The sequence below is a fragment of the Piliocolobus tephrosceles genome, chromosome 15, assembly GCF_002776525.5.
Source record: "Piliocolobus tephrosceles isolate RC106 chromosome 15, ASM277652v3, whole genome shotgun sequence".
NCBI classification, from domain to species: domain Eukaryota; kingdom Metazoa; phylum Chordata; class Mammalia; order Primates; family Cercopithecidae; genus Piliocolobus; species Piliocolobus tephrosceles.
The window spans coordinates 69,947,363-69,972,631 of NC_045448.1; the positions used below are offsets into that span (position 1 = coordinate 69,947,363).

General features: G+C 40.4%; 1 protein-coding gene across 2 annotated transcripts in view; it reads right to left on the reverse strand.

The window, feature by feature from the left end:
- Nucleotides 1–25,269, reverse strand: part of GFPT1 (glutamine--fructose-6-phosphate transaminase 1) — a 63,160-nt gene that overhangs the window by 16,924 nt on the left and 20,967 nt on the right. For both annotated transcript variants that reach the window (XM_023224003.3, XM_023224004.2), the window contains 9 exons: nt 22,997–23,122; nt 18,624–18,682; nt 17,379–17,513; nt 15,527–15,588; nt 13,511–13,590; nt 8,817–8,922; nt 6,656–6,819; nt 4,375–4,470; nt 615–712 (listed from right to left, as the gene is read on the reverse strand). In XM_023224003.3, coding sequence (XP_023079771.1) covers nt 615–712; nt 4,375–4,470; nt 6,656–6,819; nt 8,817–8,922; nt 13,511–13,590; nt 15,527–15,588; nt 17,379–17,513; nt 18,624–18,682; nt 22,997–23,122 — 926 coding nt within the window. The remainder of the gene's footprint in view (nt 1–614; nt 713–4,374; nt 4,471–6,655; nt 6,820–8,816; nt 8,923–13,510; nt 13,591–15,526; nt 15,589–17,378; nt 17,514–18,623; nt 18,683–22,996; nt 23,123–25,269) is intronic.

Here is a 25,269-nt window from a genome sequence, read left to right on the forward strand (position 1 = left end):
GGGGAGGGGGGAGGGATTGCATTGGGAGTTATACCTGATGTAAATGACGAGTTGATGGGTGCTGACGAGTTGATGGGTGCAGCACACCAACATGGCACAAGTATACATATGTAACAAATCTGCACGTTATGCACATGTACCCTAGAACTTAAAGTATAATAATAATAATAATAATAAAATAAAAATAAAAAAAATAAAACCACTAATGAAAAAAAAAACAAAACTGCATTGAGGTTCACACATGATACAGGCCATCTGTCTAGGGCAAGTGAATAACGCTAAGCAAAACCCAATGACTGCTCTTATACATGTAGGCAAGCTCCCTAGGCTACAAGTCTAGGACAGCACAGAAAACTTTTCCCGTCTTGGCGTTTCATGAAGTCTGTTGCAGAAGGTCTATCTGTATATCTAGGGACCTTTTCTACAGATCTTCCATTGATAAATAATTCCAAGCAGCTGGTAAATTTCTCCCCTTACTTTCTGTTTTTATCACAAAAGTGAAAAGATAACACATTAACGAAAGATAGTTTTACATAGTACGTTATTAGAGCTATTACTTGGTCTATAGATATTCTCTAATATTCAACATAATTAAAATTTTAAAAAGCACTTACTGCTACACCAGCATGGTAACTTGTGCCACAAGCAATAAGAATCAAACGCCGGCATCTCTGGATCTCCTTTATGTGATCCTTCAAACCACCCAAATTCACTGAAATAAAAGTTTGTGTATATAATTATTTGGCAAAGAACCATGTGAACTAGGCAATCGCATTTTATGAGTATCCACTGCCAATATGATAAAGAATACGGCTGTTTTAAAGAATTAATATGCCTCTTGGAAAGCATAGTTCTCTGTAATTTTGAAAAGTAAATTAAAAAAGTCACAACTTAACTGGCCCCCCCAAACTTGTAACTGATCTTACTCACCTCTCTACATCCCCACACAATTACAGTATTTATTACATTCTACCTTAGTCAGTCATTTTTACATTCTTCTCTTTGAAAGTTATCTTAAAGGTAAAAGTAGAGGGACACAGAAAACAGAACATTAGATGCTGAGGGCTGGAGCTGGAGGAGGGGTTGACAACAATAGGGTGCAAGGAAATTTTCGGAGTGACAGAACTGTTCTACTTCTTGACTTTGTAGAGGTTATGATTATGACTATGTCGCAGAGGTTTGTCAAACTTAGAGTTATACACTAGGAATGGTGAATTTTATTATATCTAATTATGTCTCAATAAACCTGTCTGGGAAAAACATTATCTCAGTTACGTTTATTTCCCCTCTGGTGCGCAGAAAGATGCTCTGTAGAGTAACATAAACCCACTCTCTCTCAGTCTTTGCCATCCCCATTCCCCTAATGCTTCAGTCAAAATGCTTGATTGTTCCAATCCCCTCCACATTTATCTTCAAACCTAACATCTCTCCTTGGACAACAGCAATATTCTCCAGTTCTCTCTTCTGTTTTCCACCTCCTAGAGTCTGCTCTCCATATGCTACCAGAAGGATCTTTTACAGTGATCCTTTAAAAACATAAAGACCCTCCAATGAAGTCTGTCCTCTTTTTCGTTTTCGGTTTCTATAGCTATTTGTATGTTGTTCTCCATGTATCTTGTCCAGAAATCCTTCCACACAGGCTAGTTTTCTACCTGTGACAAATTTCCACTCAACATTCATTCAACTGCTCAACTAAAATTCCCTAAGCACCCACCAAGTAAATATAGTGGTCAAGGCACTGAGAGCTTCTGGACTCAAATAGTTCCAAATCTGGCTGAGGAGAATGACAGGTACCTCCTTGTGGGCCTCATCCTGCTGCTCTCTCTGAAACATTTTCAGTCTGTCTACTCTGCCCCTGCTCTCTTCAACTCCCCACCTTCTTTTTTTTTTTTTTTTGAGACAGAGTCTTGCTCTGTAGCCCAGGCTGGAGTGCAGTGGTGCAATATCCGCTCACTGCAACCTCCGCCTCCCAAGTTCCAGCGATTCTCCAGCCTCAGCCTCCTTAGTAGCTGGGATTACAGACCCGAGCCACCACGCCCAGCTAATTTTTTTCTATTTTTAGTAGAGAGGGTTTCACCGTGTTGGGTAGGCTGGTCTCGGACTCCTGACCTCGTGATCCACCCACCTTGGCCTCCCAAAGCGCTGGGATTACAGGTGTCAGCCACCGCGCCCAGCCAGCCCATCTTCTTTTTTATCTTAGTTAGTTATACTATAAAACCAAGGTACGTGTTTTACTTTTTATCTTTTGAATAATTATATGTTCTCCTTTTTGAATTTCAATAATGAAAGAAGGTATGTTTCTCTATTTTAAAAAATTAGCAAGTAGGAAACAAAACCAAACAAAATAAAAAGTGTCACTAGCTTCCCAAATAATTTATAATCAAATCCGAACTACTTACTTTGGCCTTCAGGTCCCATATGACCTGTCTCCTGCTTACTCTGACCTAATATCCTAGCACATCCCCTCTCACTCAGGCCACACCAGCCAGACTGGCCTTTTCTTGCTGTTCCTGCACTAGACCAAGCCTGTTTGCGTACCTCTGCCTACAGTGTTTTCCACAGACCTTGGCATTAATTACAAATGTCTGGGAAGAAAGGAAACAACAGTAAAGAGCTCGATCAGGGTCATGCAAAGGCAAAGACTCAACATAAAAGCAAAGAAAAAAAAAAAAAAAGGCAGACCAACTACCAGAAAGACCCGTACTGCAGATGATGTCAAAGAATGACATGGATGTAAGCCAGTGAGGTTAGCTGGCCATAGTGTTTCCTTAATATTAGTCCTAGAAATTTCTGGTGGCTAAGGAGAGTTGGGATAGTTCTGAAAGGAGCTGCCCAAAGCTCTAAATTTGATGCTTTTGAGAAAAGCCTGATCCCTGTTGAGATGAGGTAGGCCATCACTACATGCAAAAAAAGAATGTCTGATGGACAGGGGAGGGGATGGAGAGCACTTAGAACAATATATACATGGGAACTAGTTTGGTTCAATAAATGACTAACAACGTGACCTTTGGCAAACTGGAAGCCTCAATCTCCTCATCCTAACAACAAAAAAGATGACAGCTATCCTGTTTTATTACAGAACTTTTATGTACATAATACAGATATAAGTACTCTTTATTTATTTATTTATTTATTTTTGAGACAGGTCTTTCAACCAGGCTGCAGTGCAGTGCTGGAGTCAGAGCTCACTGCAGCCTCAATCTACAGGGCTCAAGCAATCCTCCCACCTCAGGCTCTTCAGTAGCCAGGGCTACAGGAACCCACCACCACACCCATCTAATTTAAAAAAATTTTTTTTACTAAAAACGAGGTCAGGCTGGTCTAGAACTCCTGAGCTCAAGCAATCCTCCCACTTTGGGTGCCCAAAGTGCTGGGAATACAGGTATGAGCCACTGCACCCAGCCAAAAGTACTTTTTAAAACTGTGAACTTCCCAAAGTTTGTCTCATTTTCTCATTTTCTTCCCTTATAAATCTTTTCCCTGGCCTCATTTCCATAAGCACCATAAAAGAATTTACTGCTGTTCTCCCAGTTCCTCCAGCTCAACCATCTTCAACAATCCTCTCTGTCTACAGAGGCAGATACAATTCCTCTGGTGGTAGATGTCTGTAATCCCTGCTACTCGGGAAGCTAGGGCAGAAGAATCGCTTGAACCCGGGAGGCGACAACTGTGGTGAGCCGAGATGGCACCACTGCACTCCAGCCTGGGCAACAATAGCGAAACTCCATCCTTAAAAAAAAAAAAGTGTTGTACTCTCACTTTTACCTTAAAAATGCAGGAGGGTACAGGATATCCAAAGGCATCAGGCAAATACCTGAAAGACCTCTGGGGAAGTTCACACTTTTACTTACTTGTACACTCAGAAAGGAAACCTAGGCTAGGCAGATACACGTAAGCTGCCCAGCAACGGGACCAGATCTCATTCTTCTTAGAATTCACAGTACCTAGGACAGTCCCTGATACACAATGGGTGATCTATACATAAAATTTACCATTTTAACTATTTTTAAATGTACAATTCAGTGGCATTAAGCACATTCACATTATTGTGCAACCATCACTAAAATCCATCTCTGTAATTTCATCATCCCACAACTGAAACTCTGTACCCTTTAAATAATAACTCCCCATTTCCCCTCCCACAGCCCCTGGTAACCATTAATCTACTTTCTGTTTCTGTGAATCTGACTATTCTAGATATCTCATATAGGTAGAATAATACACTAAAGAACTTTTTCCAAGATGGCTGGGCTCCACTGACGGCTGACAGCTGTAGCTGTTCTACAAGGCTATTAACGGCAATGAACTTTCAGGTTGTTAATGGCACCTCCTACAAGAGACACTGAAATAATAAAATAATTCATATGTAACTACCAGTATAGTCATCAAAGTTGACTCTTCCTCTCATTGTGTTCACAACAGACTCTGGCTGCTCAAATATTTCCTTCTGCATAAATGAACTGAAGTTGCCTACAGTAAGAGAAACCACATAATTAGAACAAAAACAAATCAAAGAATAAGAAAAGAATTTGTAAACAACTAAAAGTCCCCCACCTTTAATAAAATCTTGGTAAATAAAATATAACAAAAGGTCATGCAATAGAGAAAGTTATTTATACATGACTGCCTAAAAGATTGGGTGAATATATTTTACTCTATGTGGAAAAAAATAAGAGTACAAGTCACTTTTAATTAACTTCATACTTGAAATGTGCAGTTAAAACAAAACAAGTGAAAGAGACGAGCCTTTTTTTTTGAGATGAAGTCTCGCTCTGTCGCCCAGGCTGAAGTGGAATGGCACAATCTAGGCTCACTGCAATCTCTGCTTCCTGGATTCAAGCGATTCCTCTGCCTCAGCCTCCTGAGTAACTGGGACTACAGGCACACGCCATTAACGCCAGGCTGATTTTTTGTATTTTTAGTAGAGACAGGGTTTCACCATACTGACCAGGCTGGTCTTGAACTCCTGACCTCATGATCTGCCCACCTCGGCCTCCCAAAGTGCTGCGATTACAGGCGTGAGCCACCGCATCAGGTCAAATGAGACAAGTTTTAAGTTTTGGAGTGTGACCTACATTCAAACTGCGGTTCTATCCTTTACTATCTAAGCTGGGGAAATTATTAATCCATAAAATAAGAGACCAGTTACTTCACAGTATGGATTGCAGTATGGATTAATAAAGCAAGAAATGTGACATATATGTAGAGTCATGCAATAAATGTTATTTCTTATTTTTACTTTTTTTTTGAGACAGGGTCTCACTCTGTCACCCAGACTGAAGTGAAGTGGCAAGATCACCACTCACTGTAGCCTCAATCTCCCAGGCTCAAGTAATCCTCACACCTTAGCCACCTTAGTAGCTGGGACTAAAGGCACACATTACCATGCCCAGCTCATGGTTTTGTTTTGTTTTGTTTGAGACAGAGTCTCGCTCTGTCGCCCAGGCTGGAATGCAGAGGCGCAATCTCACCTAACTGCAACCTCTGCCTCTCAGGTTCAAGCGATTCTCCCACCTCAGACTCCCTAGTTGCTGGGACTACAGGTACGTGTCACCACGACCATAACTTTTTTGTATTTTTAGTTGAAACAGGGTTTTGCTATGTTGCCGAGGCTAGTCTTGAAATCCTGAGCTCAGGCAATCTGCCTGCTTCGGCCTCCCAAAGTACTAGGATTACAGGTATCAGCCACTGCACCCGACCTTTTTTTTTTTTTAATGTTTAGTAGAGACAGGGTCTCACTATGTTGCCCAGGCTGGTCTTAAACTCCTGAGCTCAAGTGATCTCCTACCTTGGCCTCCCTAAGAGTTGAGATTACAGGCATGAGCCAGTGTGCCTGGCCAATGTTAGTTTCTATTCCTACCATAATCCCATCAGTAAAATAATCCAAATCATAATAATTATAATACTTAACAGAAGCAAATATTACATACAACTAAGTGTGTCAGACACTATTTTAAGGACTTTATATATAGTAGCTTTTTTTTTGAGACAGAGTTTCACCCTTGTTGCCCAGGTTGGAGCACAATAGCGCAATCTCGGCTCACCGAAACCTCCACCTCTGGGGTTTCAGCCATTCTCCTGCCTCAGCCTCCCGAGTAGCTGGGATTACAGGCATGCGCCACCACACCCGGCTAATTTCGTATTTTTTAGTAGAGTTGGGGTTTCTCCACGTTGGCAAGGCCAGACTGGTCTCGAACTCCCCATCTCAGGTGATCCGCCCGCCTCGGCCTCCCAAAGTGCTAAGATTATAGGTGTTAGCCACTGCATCCAGCCATATAGTAGCTTCTTAATCCTCAAAACAACCTTAATGAGGTAGGCTCTACTATCCTCATGTTATAGATAAGAAAACTAAAGCACAAAGAGAATAAAAAGGAACATAACATGAACTATATTTATGTTTATAAAGTATCTTTATCAAGTGTTGTTAATCTCTTTTTCATATGTTAGAAACAAATCATTAATTAGTTTGAAGATGACTGTAAAAACAGCAGATAATTTCTCTAAAGAATCATCCCTTTTCCTAGGGTTGTCCTTTGACTAATCATGTGGAAGATTCCACTCGCCATTCATTATTAGAATCAATATGCTAGGAAAAGTAGTAGAATATATTCTTTCCATTAATGACAGCAAGCTATAACATGACAAAAACTTTTACCCTTCATGATCTGCTGGAGTTCCATCTGGAGTGTTTGCACAGCTCGTCCGGGGTGATCTCCTGCAGTTCGTTTAATTCGATGGATAGAAAGACGTCCATCCACTACTGCTGCAACATCATCATCTTCTAGAAAGATGACGCGATTGGTGTGTTCTATGACAGCACTATAACATTTTCAAGGAAATATTACAATCAATAACTAAGGATCATTACTATAAATGAAACTATCATTTGGATACAAGAACCAAATTTCAATATAAACTCTATCACTCTGCAGTATCTCGGAGAATTTTCTGGTTACTAATGCCATCCCCTACAGGAAAGTATGGGGAAGGTGGTCATTGTGGACAAAAAATAAAAGGATCTCTGCATAGCAACCTAAACCAAATAGATTAGATCAGAAATCATGGTTGTTTCCTCCTCATTCTATCCATTACCAAGTCCTGAAATTTTAACTTCCAAATACTCTCAAAGCTTCTATATCCACCACCAGACAAATTCAAGCTCCCATCAGTTCCTTGGCTGGACTACTGCAGCAATCTCCCAATTAGTCCACCCACTTTGTCTCTGATCTCTCTCCATCCATTCTCCATTTCTGCCAAAACTGATATCAAAGGCAACAACTCTAATGAAGATTTCTCCTTCACTCAACAAACCATCTGACAGCTTCCCTTTGGCTCTTAGAAAGACAACAAAGTGGCCAAGACAGGCGGATCATGAGGTCAGGAGATCGAGACCATCCTGGCTAACACGGTGAAACCCCGCCTCTACTAAAAAATACAAAAAACTAGCCGGGCGAGGTGGCAGGTGCCTGTAGTCCCAGCTACTCGGAAGGCTGAGGCAGGAGAATGGCGTAAATCCGGGAGGCGGAGCTTGCAGTGAGCTGAGATCTGGCCACTGCACTCCAGCCTGGGCGACAGAGCGAGACTCTGTCTCAAAAAAAAATAAAAGACAACAAAGTGCCTTACCGTAACCCCTATACCTCCTTCTCCAGCTTCATCTTCCACCAAGCTTCCTCTCACTCTCTCTATTTCCAGCCACACTCATAGCCATCCTAAACTCTCACAGGCTGAGCCATTTGCAAAAAATGAATGTTCCTCCTTCTACCTCTTAACCTAATTAACTCCTAATCTCTCCTTAACTCTCGGTTCAAACGTCATTTCCTTAAAGAAATTTACCCACCAAGGATAAATCACCCTGTTACTAGCATTCTGCAGCTCTTGTCACAGGTGGAATTCTACACTTGTGTGATCATTGTTTAAAATTTGCCTCCTCACTAAGGAAGAGCTCCTAAGGACAAGTAATATTTTTATTTTTGCTCACCATTATCTCCTGAGGCTAGCATATGGCTTCACTCAGAGTGTTCAATATGAATGTACATATGAATGAGAAAAGGCTGATATGTTTCTGTAATTCCAGTGTATTTAAGCCATAACTGTCAACTGTGTAATCTTACACATCTTAGCCCTGACTACACACCTTACACATCTGTAAAAATATTAAAGAGTAAAGCTTGTTTTCCCACTGAGATAATACATTCCCTGATGTCCTAAATGGCATTATTTTCTCATTTTTATTATATTCTGTTATTTTCAGGTATAGTGAATGACTTGTTTGCAATTTGGGTGATTTTATTTTATCTTCATTACTATTTCATTTATAAATGCATTTAAACATCCCCCCGCATTTTCTCTCAGAATGTCTTAGTCTACTACTATCCCTTTATAAAAGTGATTATGCTGCAAATTAATTCCAAATGTAAAATATAAGTATCTACATTACACTAAAACTACAATAGTTTAGCAACTATGCTATAACAATTGGGATACTAACTAAGTCATTTTACTCTTCAATCTAGAATCTCCTCCCTTCAAAACCTAGATAAGGCTCCTGAAATAAGAAGGAAAAAAATGTAAGAGTTCTAAAATAAATACACTGGAAAAAGTCTCAAGGAATATATGTGTTCTTGGTAAACTGACCTACACTCTTTGAAATGACAGAAAAAGTGTCCTTATAGCCCCGTCTCCAAAATGGTCACCCATATTTCTTTAATTAAAAAAGTTCTCTCATAGAGCACAATTAGACTGATACACAATAACTTCTTGGTTTTCTGTAGAATGAGAAGTTTTACTAAAAATGTCTTTGAATCAACTAAGCTCACCTTGCATCAGAAGCAAAGTAATACTCCACTGCTTTTTCTTCCACTGGGAAAAGGCAGGTTGTGCTGTCCACACGAGAGAGATTGCAGCTTCCTTTCTTGTCTTTGCCTAAAGCATATAGTTAACATGAATTTGCAAACATGTAGAAAATCACGTACAATGTAGAAATATGCATAATTTTCTACAAAATCAAGAAAAAAATCATAGCAACACAAAACAATTTCAGCAAATTTAAAAAGCCAAGTAGATCATCTCATTTCCATGCAATAAGCCAGTAAGAACAGACAAAAAGTGTACAGTGAAGTAGCAACTATCAAAGAGTGCGTGGCAGGTAAAAGTGCTACATTATATGTTTTTTTCATATAATATTTCTTTTCCAGGTAAAAGGCAAGTAATTCCTTAATATTAACTGGCTTTTTTTAATCAAAAGTGTGTATAAATTAATTTTAACTTTATACAAAACCTGATGATCTTAACACCTAAGTTTGTGTACCTATAATTATCACAAAATTACATTTAAAATATCAAAATTGTGCAATGAAAAATAAAATGAACACAGTGGCTCATGCCTGTAATCCTAGCACTTTGGAAGGCCGAGGCAGGAGGATCACTTGAGGTCAGGAGTTCAAGACCAGCCTGGCCAACATAGTGAAACTCCGTCTCTACTAAAAATACAAAAATTAGCCAGACGTGGTGGCAGGCACCTATAATCCCAGGTACTTGGGAGGCTGAGGCAGGAGAATCACTTGAACCCAGGAATCGGAGGCTGCAGTGAGCCAAGATCACACACCATTGCATTCTAGCCTGAGCTAGAGAGTAAAAACTCTCTCAAAAAAAAAAAAAAGAAAGAAAGAAAAGGAAAATGAAGGCTAGTGGCAAATTAATTTTATTACGTCCTAACAAAACCTCACTAGATTTTAGCAGCAAGTCAGCATAACAAATCAAGTTGCAGTCTACACTAACTCTGATTTTAAAACAAAACAGATGCGTATCACTCTCTAATCATGGTATATCATATGTGGCACCCACTGTTAGGGACAAAATTTATAAACCAAGAAACTCTCCTTTCTTTAACTTGGGTTTTCTTATACTTCCTTTAAGTCAGGATAAAGTAAGGTCTTTTTGCAAAGCTAATATCCTTTTAATTCTTGTATTTCAGATTTATGACATCTCTACTTAATTTGTCAAGACATTAATTTTTTTCATCAAGACTGGAATACTAAAGTTTTATAAACTGGCCTAATATAGGAAAAAAATCTATTAGTTGAAGACTACATAAACGTCCTAGAGACAAAAATGCACCTTTCTCTAAGGCCAGGACATAACAGAACTATGGACACAATAGCCAGAGAATATTATAAGCATACTTATAAAAACTGCTATTTTACCTATCCTCTTAAAATGCACATATAAAGACAGACTTGATGATAATTACTAGAAATGTACATTCAAATGTGCTAATTATCCTGAGTTGATCATTATACATTGTACACATGTACTGAAATATACACCAAATATATAATTATATATCTATTAAAAATAATAAAAGTCAAAAAAAGCACATTCAAAGTTTTCCACCATCTGTGATTGCTTTATGTTTTAGTGATGAAAACAAACTAACTTTTCCCATTCATATTTAACAGCAAAGATGCCAAACTTTGAAAAATAAGTATAAGATGACATCCAAGAAAAAGTAACATTATAGAAAAACAACATATTAGTGTTTGCCGGGGGCTGGGAATGAGACAAGGGTTGATGACAGAGGGAAAGTTGAGGGAACTTATTGAGTGATGATATTGTTCTGTATCTTGATTGTGTTGGTAGTTATGCAACTTCACATCTCACAAAACTCGTGAAACTACATGAAAAAGAGTAAATATTACTGTATGTTAAAAAATAGAGGCCGAGGCGGGCAGATCATTTGGGGTCAGGAGTTCAAGATCAGCCGGCCCAACATAGTGAAACCTCGTCTCCACTAAAAACACAAAAAATGAGCCGAGAGTGGTGGAGCGTGCCTGTAGTCCCAGCTATTCCAGAGTCTGAGGTGGGAGAATTGCTTGAACCTAGGAGGTAGAGGTTGCAGTGAGGTGAGATCGTGCCATTGTATTCCAGCCTGGGTGACAGAGCAAGACTTCGTCTCAAAAACAAAAACAAAAAAGTGAATTTAAAAACACATAAAAGGAGAGTTCAGCATTTTAAAAAAATAAATGTGGCCAGGTGTGGTGGCTCACGCCTGTAATCCCAGCACTTTGGGAGGCCGAGGCGGGAGGATCATGAGGTCAGGAGTTCAAGACCAGCCTAACCAATATGGTGAAACCCCGTCTCTACTAAGAATAGAAAAATGTGCCGGGTGTGGTGGCACATGCCTGTAATCCCAGCTACTCAGGAGGCTGAGGCAGGAAAATCGCTCAAACCCGGGAGGCCCAGGTTGCAGTGAGCCGAGATCACACCACTGCACTCCAGCCTGGGTGACAGAGCGAGACCCTGTCTCAAAAAAAAAAAAAAAAAAAAAAAAACTACCTTTGCTTATAAAATGTCCTAAGAGGCTTGAGTTTCACTGTTTTTTCTCCAAATACTGATAATTTTATTCTTCAAATAACAAAGTATATTTAATTAAAATATGTTTAAAAATTTGAGGCTGGGCGCAGCGGCTCAAGCCTGTAATTCCAACACTTTGAGAGGCCAAGGTGGGCGGATCACCTGAGGTCAGGAGTTCGAGACCAGCCTGACAAAAATGACGAAACCTGTCTCTACTAAAAATACAAAAGGTAGCTGAGCATGGTGGTGTGCACCGGTAGTCCCAGCTACTCTGCAGGCTGAGGCATAAGAATCACGTGCACCCGGGAGGCAGAGGTTGCAGTGAGCCAAGATCACGCCACTGCACTCCAGCCGGGGCAACAGAGCAAGACTGTTTCAAAAACTAAATAAATAAGGTCAAAAATTTGAGATACCAATGTCTGTTTAAATGAAAAGAACACCTCTGGGCTGGGCACAGTGGCTCTCAGCACAGGCTCTCTAGGCACCTGTGATCTCAGCACTTTGGGAAGCTGAGGCGGGTGGATCACTTGACTCCAGGAGTTCAAAACCAGCCTGGGCAATATAGCAAGACTCCAATTGTACAAAAAATTTATAGTTAGCTGGGAGCCAGGCACAATGGCTCATTTCTGTAATCTCTGTAATTTGGGAGGTTGAGGTGGGAGGACCCCTTGAGCCCAGGAGTTTGAGACCAGCCTGGCCAACAGAGCGAGACTTCCTCTTTACAAATAAAAAAATTGGCTGGGGGTGGTGGCACATGCCTGTGGTCTCACCTACTTAAGAGGCTGAGGGGGAAGAATTACTTGAGTCCAGGCAGCCAAGGCTGCAGTGAGCCATGACTAAGCCATTGCACTCCAGCCTAGCTGAGAGAGCAAAACCCTGTCTAAAAATTAGAATTAGCTGGGTGTTAGCAGGACGCGGTGACTCACGCTTGCAATCCCAGCACTTTGGGAGGCTAAGGTGGGCGGATCACGAGGTCAGGAGATTGAGATCATCCTGGCTAATATGGTGAAACCCTGTCTCTACTAAAAATACAAAAAAAAAGTAGCCAGGCGTGGTGGTGGGCACCTGTACTCCCAGCTACTCAGGAGGCTGAGGCAGGAGAATGGTGAACCCAGGAGGCAGAGCTTGCAGTGAGCCGAGATCATGCCACTGCACTCCAGCCTGGGCGACAGAGCGAGACTCCATTTCAAAAAAAAAAAAAAAAAGAATTAGCTAGGCGTGATGGCACACACTTGTAGTCCTAGCTATTTGAGAGGCAGGAGGATCGCCTGAGCCCAAGAGTTTGAAATTGCAGTGAGGTATGACCACACCACTGCACTGCACTCCAGTCTGGGCAACAGAACAAGACCCTGTCTCCTCCCGCCACACTATTTAAAAAGTAATATGGAAAGTTACATCAAAGTAAATAAATAAGAAAAACAAAAAATACACTTTATACATAAACAATAAAAGAACAATCACTACAAATTCAAATAAAGCCAATCAAGATAGCAAATGTAAATCCAACAGTAATACGTCATGCATAAAATAAAGACGATTTAAACATATTTCAGTTAAAAGTTAGGCTAAATGATTCAAATAACTACCACTTAGTTAATCTATAATAACCTAGCACACAATGCTCTTTTCCTAATCTAAGCATATATCCCACATGATTTTAAAACAAAGGAAAAAATAATTTACAATTTCAACTATTTTCTCAAATTTCAGAAATTTTAATGAAATTATTAAAAGCACTTTCTAAATGCCAAAAGCAGACACGCAAAATATACTCTGCAAATTAGAAAAATGTCAAAATATGCTTCCCCATAAAATAAGCACATTTTTAGAGGCCCAGCACATTCATTCACTCGAAGAACAAAAGAATTAGTAAAGAATAAACAAAAGAGGATAAGATCCTCCCCATCCATGCAGAATGCATTTCCCACCTCTTTCTCCCTGTGATCCCCACCGTGTGAATTTTGATCCAATCTGAGTCCTAGCTAAGGATACACAACAGAAAAAAAATTCTAATCATCAGAGAACTCACGAAACCAAATCTTTTTCATGTCTAGACAGAACTATATATACATAGCATCTGACCAAAGGGGCATTTATTCCAACTTAAGGAAAATAATTCTTCATATCTACTGCACTCCATTTGTAGAGGTAATTTTACCTGTTCTGTAGAGTATAGGAATGTGATCAGTAGAAAGTTTATGTTCACTCCGTACACCAATCAACAGAGGGCTACCTCGCCTGTAAATTGCAAGAACAGTCAGAATTAAATCATTTTTATAAATAATGGACTAATGATATAAAATTTAATGGCCAATACTCTTCAAATGTTTAAATTCTCCCCCAAAGCTCAACTTCAGATATAAGAAAGAACCAGATAAAAATAATTTTTAAAAAAAATTCTGTATTGGGCCAGGTGCAATGGCTCACACCTGTAATCCCAGCATTTCAGGAGGCCTAGGCAGGCAGATCACTTGAGTCCCAAGAGTTCAAGACCACTCTGGGAAACATGGTAAAACCCCATCTCCAAATTAGCCAAGTGTGATGGCACATGCCTATAGTCTCAGCTACTCGGGAGGCTGAGTAAGGAGGACTGCTTGAGCCCGGGAGGTGGAGACTGCAGTGAGCCAAGATCACACCACTGCACTCCAGCCTGGGTGACAGAACAAGATCCTATATCCAAGAAAAAAAAAAAAAAAAAAATCTGCATCAGGGGTCAGCAAACTGACCTGCAGTCGCAGGGTTATTTATTTTTATAAATAAAGCGTGTTTTGTTTGTTTGTTTGTTGAGAACGGCCTTGCTCTGTCTCCCAGGCTAGAGTGCAACGGCACAACCACAGCTCACTGCAGCCTTGACCTCCTGGCCTCAAGTGATTCCCTTGCCTCAGCCTCTGGAGTAGCTGGGACTATAGACATGCACCACCACACCCAGCTAAATTTTTTATTTTTTGTAGAGACGGGGTTTTGTCATGTTGCCCAGGCTGGTCTGGAACTCCTGGGGTCAAGCAATCCACCCACCTCAGCCTCCCAAAGTGCTGGAATTACAGGCATGAGTCACCATGCCCAGCCTAATACAGGTGTTTTTTTTTTCTTTTAATTTTTTAAATTATTTCTTTTTTTAATTGACAAATAAAAATTGTACTAAATACAGTTATTTTGGAACATAACCATGCCCATTCTTTTACTTATTTTCTGTAGCTGCTTTCACACTACAACTGCAAAGTTGAGTAGTTGCTACAGAGGCTACATGGTCCAGAAAGCCTAAAATAGTTACTATCTGGTCTACTCCAAAAGAGTTTGCCAACACCTGTTCTGTAACAAGGTATTTTAATTTTTTTCCTTTGTAATGTTAAATGGAACATTCCTTTCAATTGTGCACAGAATGCCAATATATGAACATGTAGCACCTTCTCCTTAGTCACCCTGTTTTCAGATTAAAAATATCTCTCTCTTACCATATCTTAGGGCACCTCACTTAGGACTTCAGGATCAGGCCTAAATATCCTATTAAGAAGTAATGATGGTACAATTATCTAGGAATCTGTCTAGAATACATGTTTCAAAAAATACAGAGAAAGCTAATATTTTAACTTTATTAGATAATATTCAATATCCAAATTCACAAAGTAACCTTGGTGCGCCCAACAAAGACAAAAGGCCAATTAAATGCCAAAATGTATTTTTTCTTTTTTCTTTTCTTTTTTCAGACAGTCTCGCTCTGTAGGCCACACTGGAGTGCAATGGCATGATGTTGGCTCACTGAAACCTCTTGCCTCCTGGGTTCAAGTGATTCTCCTGCCTCAGCCTCCCAAGTAGCTGGGATTACAGGCATGTGCTACCACACCCAGCTAATTTTTGTACTCTTAGTAAAGACAGAGTTTTGCCATGTTGGCCTGGCTGGTCTCAAACTCCTGACCTCAGATGATCCACCTGCCTCGACCTCCCATAATGCTAGGATTACATGTCTGAGCCACAGCGCCCGGCCTGTTAAGGGATTCTGTTAAATGGAAGAGTGGTAAAACAACAGACAAGAAGGAGCACGTGAAAATATGCTCACATGAACATATCTAATAAAGGGCAGAGCCTTTATAATAAAGGGTCATGTATAGTCTACGAAGAATAAACATGTAACTCAAATACGTTGAAATACATTAGTCATTGTTAGAGGTGTATGTACCTTGTGCCAACTGCTTGCCCAGGAAAATGAACACTTTTAAATACGAGTGCAAAAGCACCTTCCTATGGAGGGAAAAAAATGCATTAGCAATATTTACTATAATCAATTATCAAGTCAGAAATGCCTAGAACATACTGGCTTTAGCACAGAAATTTTTTGTTCACACAAATGCTCTTTTATATCAGTTTATAAATAAGTCTAAAGTTTAAACACTCCTAAGCTTCGGTGTATCCAAGACCCACGTTTTTTTTTTTTTTTTTTTTTTTTTGAGATGGAGTCTCACTCTGTCACCAGGCTGGAGTGCAGTGGCACGATTTTGGCTCACTGCAATCCCCGACTCCCTGGTTCAAGTGATTCTCCTGCCTCAGTCTCCCGAGTAGCTGGGATTACAGGCACGCGCCACCACAACCAGCTAATTTTTGTATTTTTAGTAGAGACAGGGTTTCACCATGTTGGGCCAGGATGATCTCAATCTCCTGACCTCATCATCCACCCGCCTCAGCCTCCCAAAGTGCTGGGATTACAAGCATGAGCCACCACACCAAGATTCACTTTTTTAACCAAGCCTACACTCAAAATATGCTCAATTGATAACAACTCCAAAAATAGATCATTTAAAAAGTAGTATTTTGTACAGGTTATGAACCTTCTCAACCGATATATCCTATCTCCATCATTTATCTATCTATGTCGTCATAATACTATGGATTATCAGAGGAAAGACAGAATTAGAAAAGATCCCAAGATCAAAATCCAAAACGTATTCTCTGCCCTAGTAATTGTACACCACTGTTAACTTCCACTCTTTCTGACCTTGATATTAGAGATATAAATATATACAATTATTAACATGCACACCACACAACTCCATCAACCTGAATCCTCAGGGACAGGGCTTACAGGAATCAAGAACAGATAAAAGAGGAACATGAAGTAGGAGAGGGAAGAACCACCCTGGAACACAAACTGGATTATACGATGAATAAAAGGCAAAGCCTATTAGAAACAAGAAAAGGCTGGGAAGGCACATTACTCTACTCTGCCTTGGGTAAAGAGAAGGAATAGGCCTCTACGTTCTCCATTTTCCTGCTTCCTCTTTTTGCTACAGATATAAGATTTGGGTGTAGGTGGGAGGGAAGTGAGGGTTGGACCTTAGTTGGGGAGTTAAGGACTTTTAAGTGGGAAAGCTAGAGTTATGAGTGAGGAAGGGAGATGTAGGTATCTCTATGGATTTGGACATTTGTAGATCTTTGATGTCTTTAATCTTTAATTAAGAATGTTGGATATAATCAAAAAGAAGACTGCTTTTCTCGTGGGCTTGAAAATGCTTTTGTATCTATAGAAAAGCCTTCCTTCAGGGCCAAGGAAAAGTCCCCAGAAGGAAAAATAAGTAGTTGACTTTGTTGGCTCAGAGACAAGCAGGCATTTTCCCAGAATATAAACTGTGGCAGCTGTGAAGCTACCACTGTGCTAAGTTATTGGTTGAGAAGAACATTCGATGAGCAAGAAGCAAGGGAATAACTAATCCTCCATTGTGTGTACGGTGTACATGTCCACGTGTGGTGTGTATGGATGTGTATATATATGCATAATTGTTAGACACACTTTGATTTGGGATTATTTTTCATTCTCATGACATTAAACCAGAATGAAGTAAGTAGAATTTCAAGTGGAGGGTAGGGGGGAATCAATAAATCAATCACTCTCAAAATTATTTAACCTGAATAGTTATATGAGAAATAAAAGACAAAAAAAAAAAAAATAGCACAGCTCCTGCTTAACAAACTTAATTTCCAGAAAGTTTCTCATGATTAATGTTGGCATAATTATCTTTTAAAGTGTGGCTTAATACCAATTGTTGGATAACTCTCTCCACCAAAGTAGTAAAGCTGGTATCTTGACTTTCCTGATTGTCATACATATACTTAACGAGCTTGGCAATTGTCTCTGTATCTGTTTCAGATTCGAAGTCATAGCCTTTGCTTTCCTGTAAGTAGAAAGAAAAAAAGATACAATTAAAGAAATATTCATGACATAAAAACCTTTTCTACAGAATTGTCCCCTCAAATATTTCACTAATTTCTAATATTCTTTGAACACCATATCCCATTATACAAAATTAAAGTCACCATCTGATTAGAGTGACTTCAAAACAGTGTTGTACTCTGTGTAACTGAACATACACTTAACTTACTGTCCAATAAATAGCCATTAGCTGTATGTGGCTATTTCAATTTAATTAAAATTAAATAGCCGGGCGCGGTGGCTCAAGCCTGTAATCCCAGCACTTTGGGAGGCCGAGACGGGCGGATCACGAGGTCAGGAGATCGAGACCATCCTGGCTAACATGGTGAAACCCCGTCTCTACTAAAAAATACAAAAAACTAGCCGGGCGAGGTGGCAGGCGCCTGTAGTCCCAGCTACTCGGGAGGCTGAGGCAGGAGAATGGCGTAAACCCGGGAGGCGGAGCTTGTAGTGAGCTGAGATCGGGCCACTGCACTCCAGCCCGGGCGACAGAGCGAGACTCTGTCTCAAAAAAAAAAAAAAAATTAAATAAAATTTAAAATTCAGTTCCTCAGTCATACTAGCTGAACAACCACATATGGACAGTGGTTACCATACTAAATAGCCCAGATACACTACGTCTTCCATCACTGGAGAAAGTTCAATTGAACAGCCCTAAGAAAGCGCTCATGCAGGTCAACATTATGACCCCAACAATACAGTATATAGCTATTTAGGACACAGAACTTTCATTTAATTTGTATTGATTCTTCTTGTATTAATATGTCCTAGGAATTTTAAAACATGACAGAATCTCTCATAACGTAAAAAATGTCTCCACAAAATTCCAATCTTATTTGAGCCTTTTGTCATGTATATTACAGTCAAATACTAATCATTTCCTTTTCATATCAAAAAACAGAATTGTTCCACTCTTAGCAAAGAAAAGTTCAATAAACCACCATGCCCTTGGAATTGTCCAAGGAATTACTTGATGACACCTACATGGTGTTGCACATCCCAACAACCAACCCCACTGCTCTCGTTAGAAGTATTCTCAAAGACTGGTGTCTTTTGAGGTCACCTTACTTACCAAAAACTTTTTCAAGTCTTTGTAGTTGGTGATGATTCCATTGTGAATAACAATAAATTCTAAAAGAGCAAGTGTTGATGACAGAAAAGTTAGAAGTCTGAGAAATCTAAAATATCTATTACTGTAACTGGATTTTTTTCAAGTCAAAAATTTGTAACATGATATACTATTTGTTATTTATAACATAATTACATCTACTTCTCATTATCAGATTATCATCACATAGATCAGCAGCATTGTTTATGTGGCATAGCCAAAGTACACAGTGCAAGGGAGGTGGGTACAGTGGGAAAATAAACAGGAAGTCTAGAGATAACAATTGCAGTTGTGGCTAAGCTAGTAACAAAATGTTACCATGAAAGGAGCAAGTTTATTGGGTCTGTTGCCTCATTTCCAAAATGAGAGAGCTGAACTAAATACTATTCTTATTTCTCTGTTCATTCATTCTTGAGTATAAGTTTAAAGAGAAGGCCTTTCAAACTAAAACAATAATCTGATTTACACTAAATAAGTTTAAGAACTAGAGCTAAGGAATTTGCTAAGAAAAACCAATCAGTTCTATAGTTAACTTGTTTGAGATCCAGGTAAGTCATAGAATGTCAGAGAAATAAATGCTAACATATCATTCCAAGAGAAGATAGATATGATATTGGGATAATTTTCTTCTTTTTAAACTAACTTTGAAAACTGTAAGAACAGATAATCAAGAGTTGACAATATCACTATTTGTAGCCACTGATGGTACATAAAAACTACCAATCTGGCTGAGCGCGGTGCCTCACGCCTGTAATCCAGCACTTTCAGAGGCCGAAGTGGGCAGATCACCTGAGGTCAGGAGTTTGAGACCATCCTGTTCAACATGGTAAAACCCTGTCTCTACTAAAAATACAAAAACTTAGCCAGGCGTGGTGGCATGTGCCTGTAAACCCAGCAACTTGGGAGGCTGAGGCAGGAGAATCGCTTGAATCTGGCAGGCAGAGGTTGCAGTGAGCCGAGATCGCACCGCTGCACTCCAGCCTGGGCAACAGAGAACCAAAAAAAATCCTGCCAATCCTGGATTTATTATTCAGAGTTCATTTCAGTTAGGAGAAAAATTACTGCTAAATTAAATTTTATATTAAATTATCAAAATATTCTTTTTTTTTTTGGAGACACGACGTTGCTCTGTCACCAAGCTGGAGTGCAGTGGCTCAATCAAGACTCACTGCAGCCTTGACCAGGATCCTGGGCTCAGGTGATTCTTCCACATCAGCCTTCCAAGCAGCTGGGATTACAGCTGCTTATACCACACTCAACTAATTGTTTTATTTTTCTGTAGAGTCTCACTACAGTGCCCAGGCTGGTCTCCTGAGCTGAAGCAACCCTCTCACTTCATCCTTCCAGTGTCTTGAGAATATACGCATGAGCCACTATGCCAGGCCAAAATGTTCTTTTTTCTTTTTTGAGACAAAGTCTTGCTCTGTCGCCCAGACTGGAGTGAAGTGGCAAGATCTCGACTCACTGTAACCTCTACCTCTCGGGTTCAAACAATTCTCCTGGCTCAGCCTCTCAAGTAGCTGGGATTACCAGTGCATGCCACCATGCCTAGCTAATTTTCGTATTTTTAATAGAGACGGGGTTTTGCCATGTTGGCCAGGCTGGTCTCGAACTCCTAACTTCACGTGATCCACCTGCTTTGGCCTCCTAAAGTGCTAGGATTACAGGCATGAGTCACCACACCCGGCCCCTCACAATGTTCTTAATATATGTAAAGATCTGACATTTTGGCTGACAGTAATTAGAAACCAAATAATAAACATTTTCACTAGATTTTTGAGAGAAGATGACAGCAAGTACTAAAATAAATTTATAAAAAAACTTGCTGGGTGTGGTGGCTCACGCCTGTAATCCCAACATTCTGGGGGGCTGAGATAGACGGATCACCTGAGCTCAGGAGTTCGAGACCAGCCTAGCCAATGTGGTGAAATCTTGCCTCTACTAAAAATACAAAAAATTGTCAGATGTAGTGTCAGGCACCTGTACCTAGCTACTTAGGAGGCTTGAGGCAGAAGAATTGCTTGAAACCGGAAGGCAGAGGTTGCAGTGAGCGGAAAGCACGCCATTGCACTCTAGCCTGGGCAACAGAGCAAGACTCCGTTTCAAAAAAAAAAAAAAACAACTTAATTCTAGAACAGAGATTCATAGCTAATTTCAAGGCTTTAACTTAAAGCCAAATTCTCAAAACATAATCTAGATGTAAGTTTTTGGGAATCTTTCAGGCCCTGTCAGTGTCAAAAGTCTAAATTATTGCTACCAAAATGATCATATTCAATAGTAATTATTGAAGCACAAGAAGCCTAAATAGGCAGCTTCTGAATTAAATTTAATATCAGAAAGCGCTAGGTGCAGTGTCTCATGCCTGTAATCTCAGCACTTTGGGAGGCTGAGGTGGGAAGATTACTTGAGTCAAGGAATTTGTAACCAGCCTGGGCAACAAAGCAAGACCCCTATCTCTACAAAAATAAAATAAATTAACTGGGTGTGGTGGTGCAAGCCAGTGATCCTAGCTACTCAGGAGGCTGAGGCAGGAAGATCACTTGTGCCCAAGAATTTGAGGTTACAGTGAACTATGATCCCACCACTGTACCCAGCCTGGGTGGAAGAGTGAGACCCTGTCTCTAAAATAAAAGGAAAAAAATGGGGAGGGATAAATACACGCATATATACTTTTGTATGTATTCTGTATGTATTTCCTTATTTTTAAATGAAAGAACAGACTCAATAATTGGTGAATGTTATCTACACAGAGAATAAGAGGAAACAGAAGAGTCTAGACTTGTTTTGTTGAGACAGTCTCACCCTGTTGCCCAGGCTGAAGTGCAATGGCGGCAATGGCGCAATCATGGCTCACTGTAGCCTCAACCCCCAGGTTCAGGTGATCCTCCTGCCTCAGTCTCCCGAGTAGCTTGGACTACAGGTGCATGCCACCATCAAGCTAATTTTTGTATTTTCTGTAGGCACGGGGTTTCACTATGTCGCTCATGCTGGTCTCAAACTCCCAGGCTCAAGCAATCCCTCCATTTCAGCCTCTCAAAGTGCTGGGTAGACTTCTTTTAATATGTCTTGTTTTAAAGATGTGACTTCAGAATTATGTAAATATTTTAAATAATCATAAATAACATCTATTTTTAAATAATACCAATCCTTAAAAATAAAAAACAGGCCGGGTGCAGTGGCTCATGCCTGTAATCCTAGCACTTTAGGAGACTGAGGTGGGCTGTTCACAAGGTCAGAAGATTGAGACCATCCTGGCTAACACAATGAAACCCCATCTCTACTAAAAATACAAAAAATTACCCGGGTGTGGTGACACATGCCTGTAATCCCAGCACTTTAGGAGGCTGAGGTGGGCAGATCATAAGGTCAGGAGATCAAGACCATCCTGGCTAACACAGTGAAACCCCGTCTCTACTAAAAATATAAAAAATTACCCTGGCGTGGTGGCACACGCCTGTAGTCCCAGCTACTTGGGAGGCTGAGTCAGGAGAATTGCTTGAGCTCGGGAGGTGGAGGTTGCAGTGAGCCAATATCACACTACTGCGCTCCAGCCTGGGCGACAGAGCAAGACTCAGTCTCAAAAAATAATAATAATTCAAAAAAAAGTTTTTTAAAAACATATTAAAGTAACATGTATCCAGCCAGTAGCACAACTGCATGGAGAAAGACTATTCCAAGTAACTCTAAAACACAGTAATTTGGTTATACATTTCTAGAGAGATATGCCCTAAGGACAAAACCGGTAACAAAAGTTCTCAGCCAGGAGCAGCGGCTCACGCCTGTAATCCCAGCACTTTGGGAGGCCAAGACAGGAGGATCACTTGAGATCAGAGCTCAAGACCAGCCTGGCCAACACAGTGAAACTCCGTCTCTACTAAATATACAAAAATTAGCCAGGCATTGTGGACAGAAAGGGTCTCATTCTGTGGTCCAGGTTGGAGGGCAATGGTGTGATGTACAACCACGGCTCACTGCAGCCTCTACCTCCTGGGCTTAAACAATCCTCCTACCTCAGTCTCTCAAGTAGCTGGGACTATAGGCATGCACCACCATGCCTAACTTATTTTTTTATTTTTTGTAGAGACGGTATCTCACTATGTTGCGAGGGCTGATTGTGAACTCCTGGACTCAAGCAATCCTCCCAACTCAGGCTCCCAAAGTGCTGGGATTATAGGCATGAGCCAGTACTCTCAGCTCTGTATACTCGCTACGACTTCTGAATGTTTGAAATTTTCCAAATGAAAAATAATTAAAATAATGAAAATCCAAGAGCCTTCTTTCTGCCCCCATTATTAGGCTTCCACAATCATTCCAAAGCACGAAAAATCTTTCCATACCATTATTTTTATCAGAGCGCTGGGGGTGGCTATTGACAGGATTGGGTTCTCCATGTGTTGCCCAACGGGTATGAGCTATTCCAAGGTGTACATCAAATTCTATATCCAAATCCATATCTTGTTGCTCTGAAGAATATGAAAAGAAAAATTTCAGTATTAAATCATGCTGCAGAAATAATGCTATAAGCTATATTTAAATATAATTATTACAATGCTGCTCTCTTGGAATATACAATCACTGAAACTAAAGATCAGGCATATTCAAAATAGTGATTAAAAGACTTAGGAGGCCGAGTGCAGTGGCTCACACCTGTAATCCCAGCACTGTGGGAGACCAAGGCAGGCGGATCACCTAAGGTCAGGAGTTCAAGACTAGCCTGACCAACATGGGAAAACCCCGTCTCTACTAAAAGTACAAAAATTGGCCAGGCATGGTGGCACGCGCCTGTAGTCCTGGCTACTCCGGAGGCAGAGGCAGGATAACCACTTGAACCCAGGAGGCGGAGGTTGCAGTGAGCTGAGATCACACCACTGCACTCCAGCCTGGGTGACAGAGCGAGACTCCCTCTCAAAAAACAAACAAACAAAAAAAGTAGCTGGTTCTTAATTTATTTTTCATATCAGCTATCTTTTCTTGGGGCTTCTTAAAAAAAAAAAATGGGCCGGGCGCGGTGGCTCAAGCCTGTAATCCCAGCACTTTGGGAGGCCGAGACGGGCGGATCATGAGGTCAGGAGATCGAGACCATCCTGGCTAACACGGTGAAACCCCGTCTCTACTAAAAACACAAAAAACTAGCCGGGCGAGATGGCAGGCGCCTGTAGTCCCAGCTACTCGGGAGGCTGAGGCAGGAGAATGGCGTGAACCCGGGAGGCGGAGCTTGCAGTGAGCTGAGATCCGGCCACTGCACTCCAGCCTGGGTGACAGAGCGAGACTCCGTCTCAAAAAAAAAAAAAAAAAAAAAATGGACAGCTCCAGTTATTAACTAGTAATGCTCTTAATTTCCTAAATATAAAATTCATTTGGCTAAGAACCCAGATAACAAAGTTTATCAGAATTAGGTCTAAATTAAGAGCAAACTGGCTGGGCACCATGGCTCACGCCTGTAATCCCAGCACTTTGAGAGGCCGAGGCAGGTGGATCACCTGAAGTCAGGAGTTCAAGACCAGCCTGGCCAACATGGTGAAACCCTGTCTCTACTAAAAAAATTAGCTGGGCGTGGTAGCGCACGCCTGTAATCCCAACTACTCAAGAGGCAGGATAATCAACTGAACCCAGGAAGGGTAATTTGCAGTGAGCCAAGATTGTGCCACTGCCCTCCAGCTTGGGCGAAAGAGCAAGACTCTGTCTCAAAAATAAATAAATAAATAATAAATAAATAAAACCACAATGGTATATTCTGTTGTACTATTACATTTATGATATGTTGTCAACCTAGTTTCCACTAGAATTTGAGTTCTACAAAAACAGCCTACCTTATTATTTTTGAATCCTAAGCACTAAAAGGTATACATGGCAGATACACTTTTGTTGGATGGCTCAATCAATCAAAGAATAAAATCACGCATCTATTCTTTCCTGGCTTAACTGTGCTCTGAATAATTAAGGCAACCTGATAAATGACCTCAAGAAAAGTACAGGATTACTACTTACCATTATTCAACAGGCTAATGCAAGAAATGAAAACATTTCTTTGACTACTTTATATATATATATATATATATACATATAATATATATATATATATATTTTTTTTTTTTTTTTTTTTTTTGCAACAGAGTTTCGCTCTTGTTGCCCAAGCTGGAGTGAGTGCAATGGTGCAATCTTGGCTCACTGCAACCTCTGCCTCCCGGGTTTAAGCAATTCTCCTGCCTCAGTCTCCTGAGTAGCTGGGATTACAGGCGCGCACCACCACGCCTGGCTAATTTTTCTTATTTTTAGTACAGACAGGGTTTCACCATGTTGGCCAGGCTGGTCTTGAACTCCTGACCTCAGGTGATCCGTCCACCTCGGCCTCCCAAAGTGCTGGGATTACAGGTGTGAGCCACTGCACCAGGCCTGTTTGACTACTTTTTAAAGCTAACTATAATTAAAGCAGTATCCCCCTGCACATGCTGGCAAGCAATACTGGAGAAAGTCACAAGATTCTGTATATTGAATCCATTTCAAATTCATGGTAATTACCACACCTTTATTTCACTGTTGCCGTAGGGACATTACCGAATGTCTAGTAAGAAAAAACTTTTTTTTTTTTTTTTTTTTTTTTTTTTTTTTT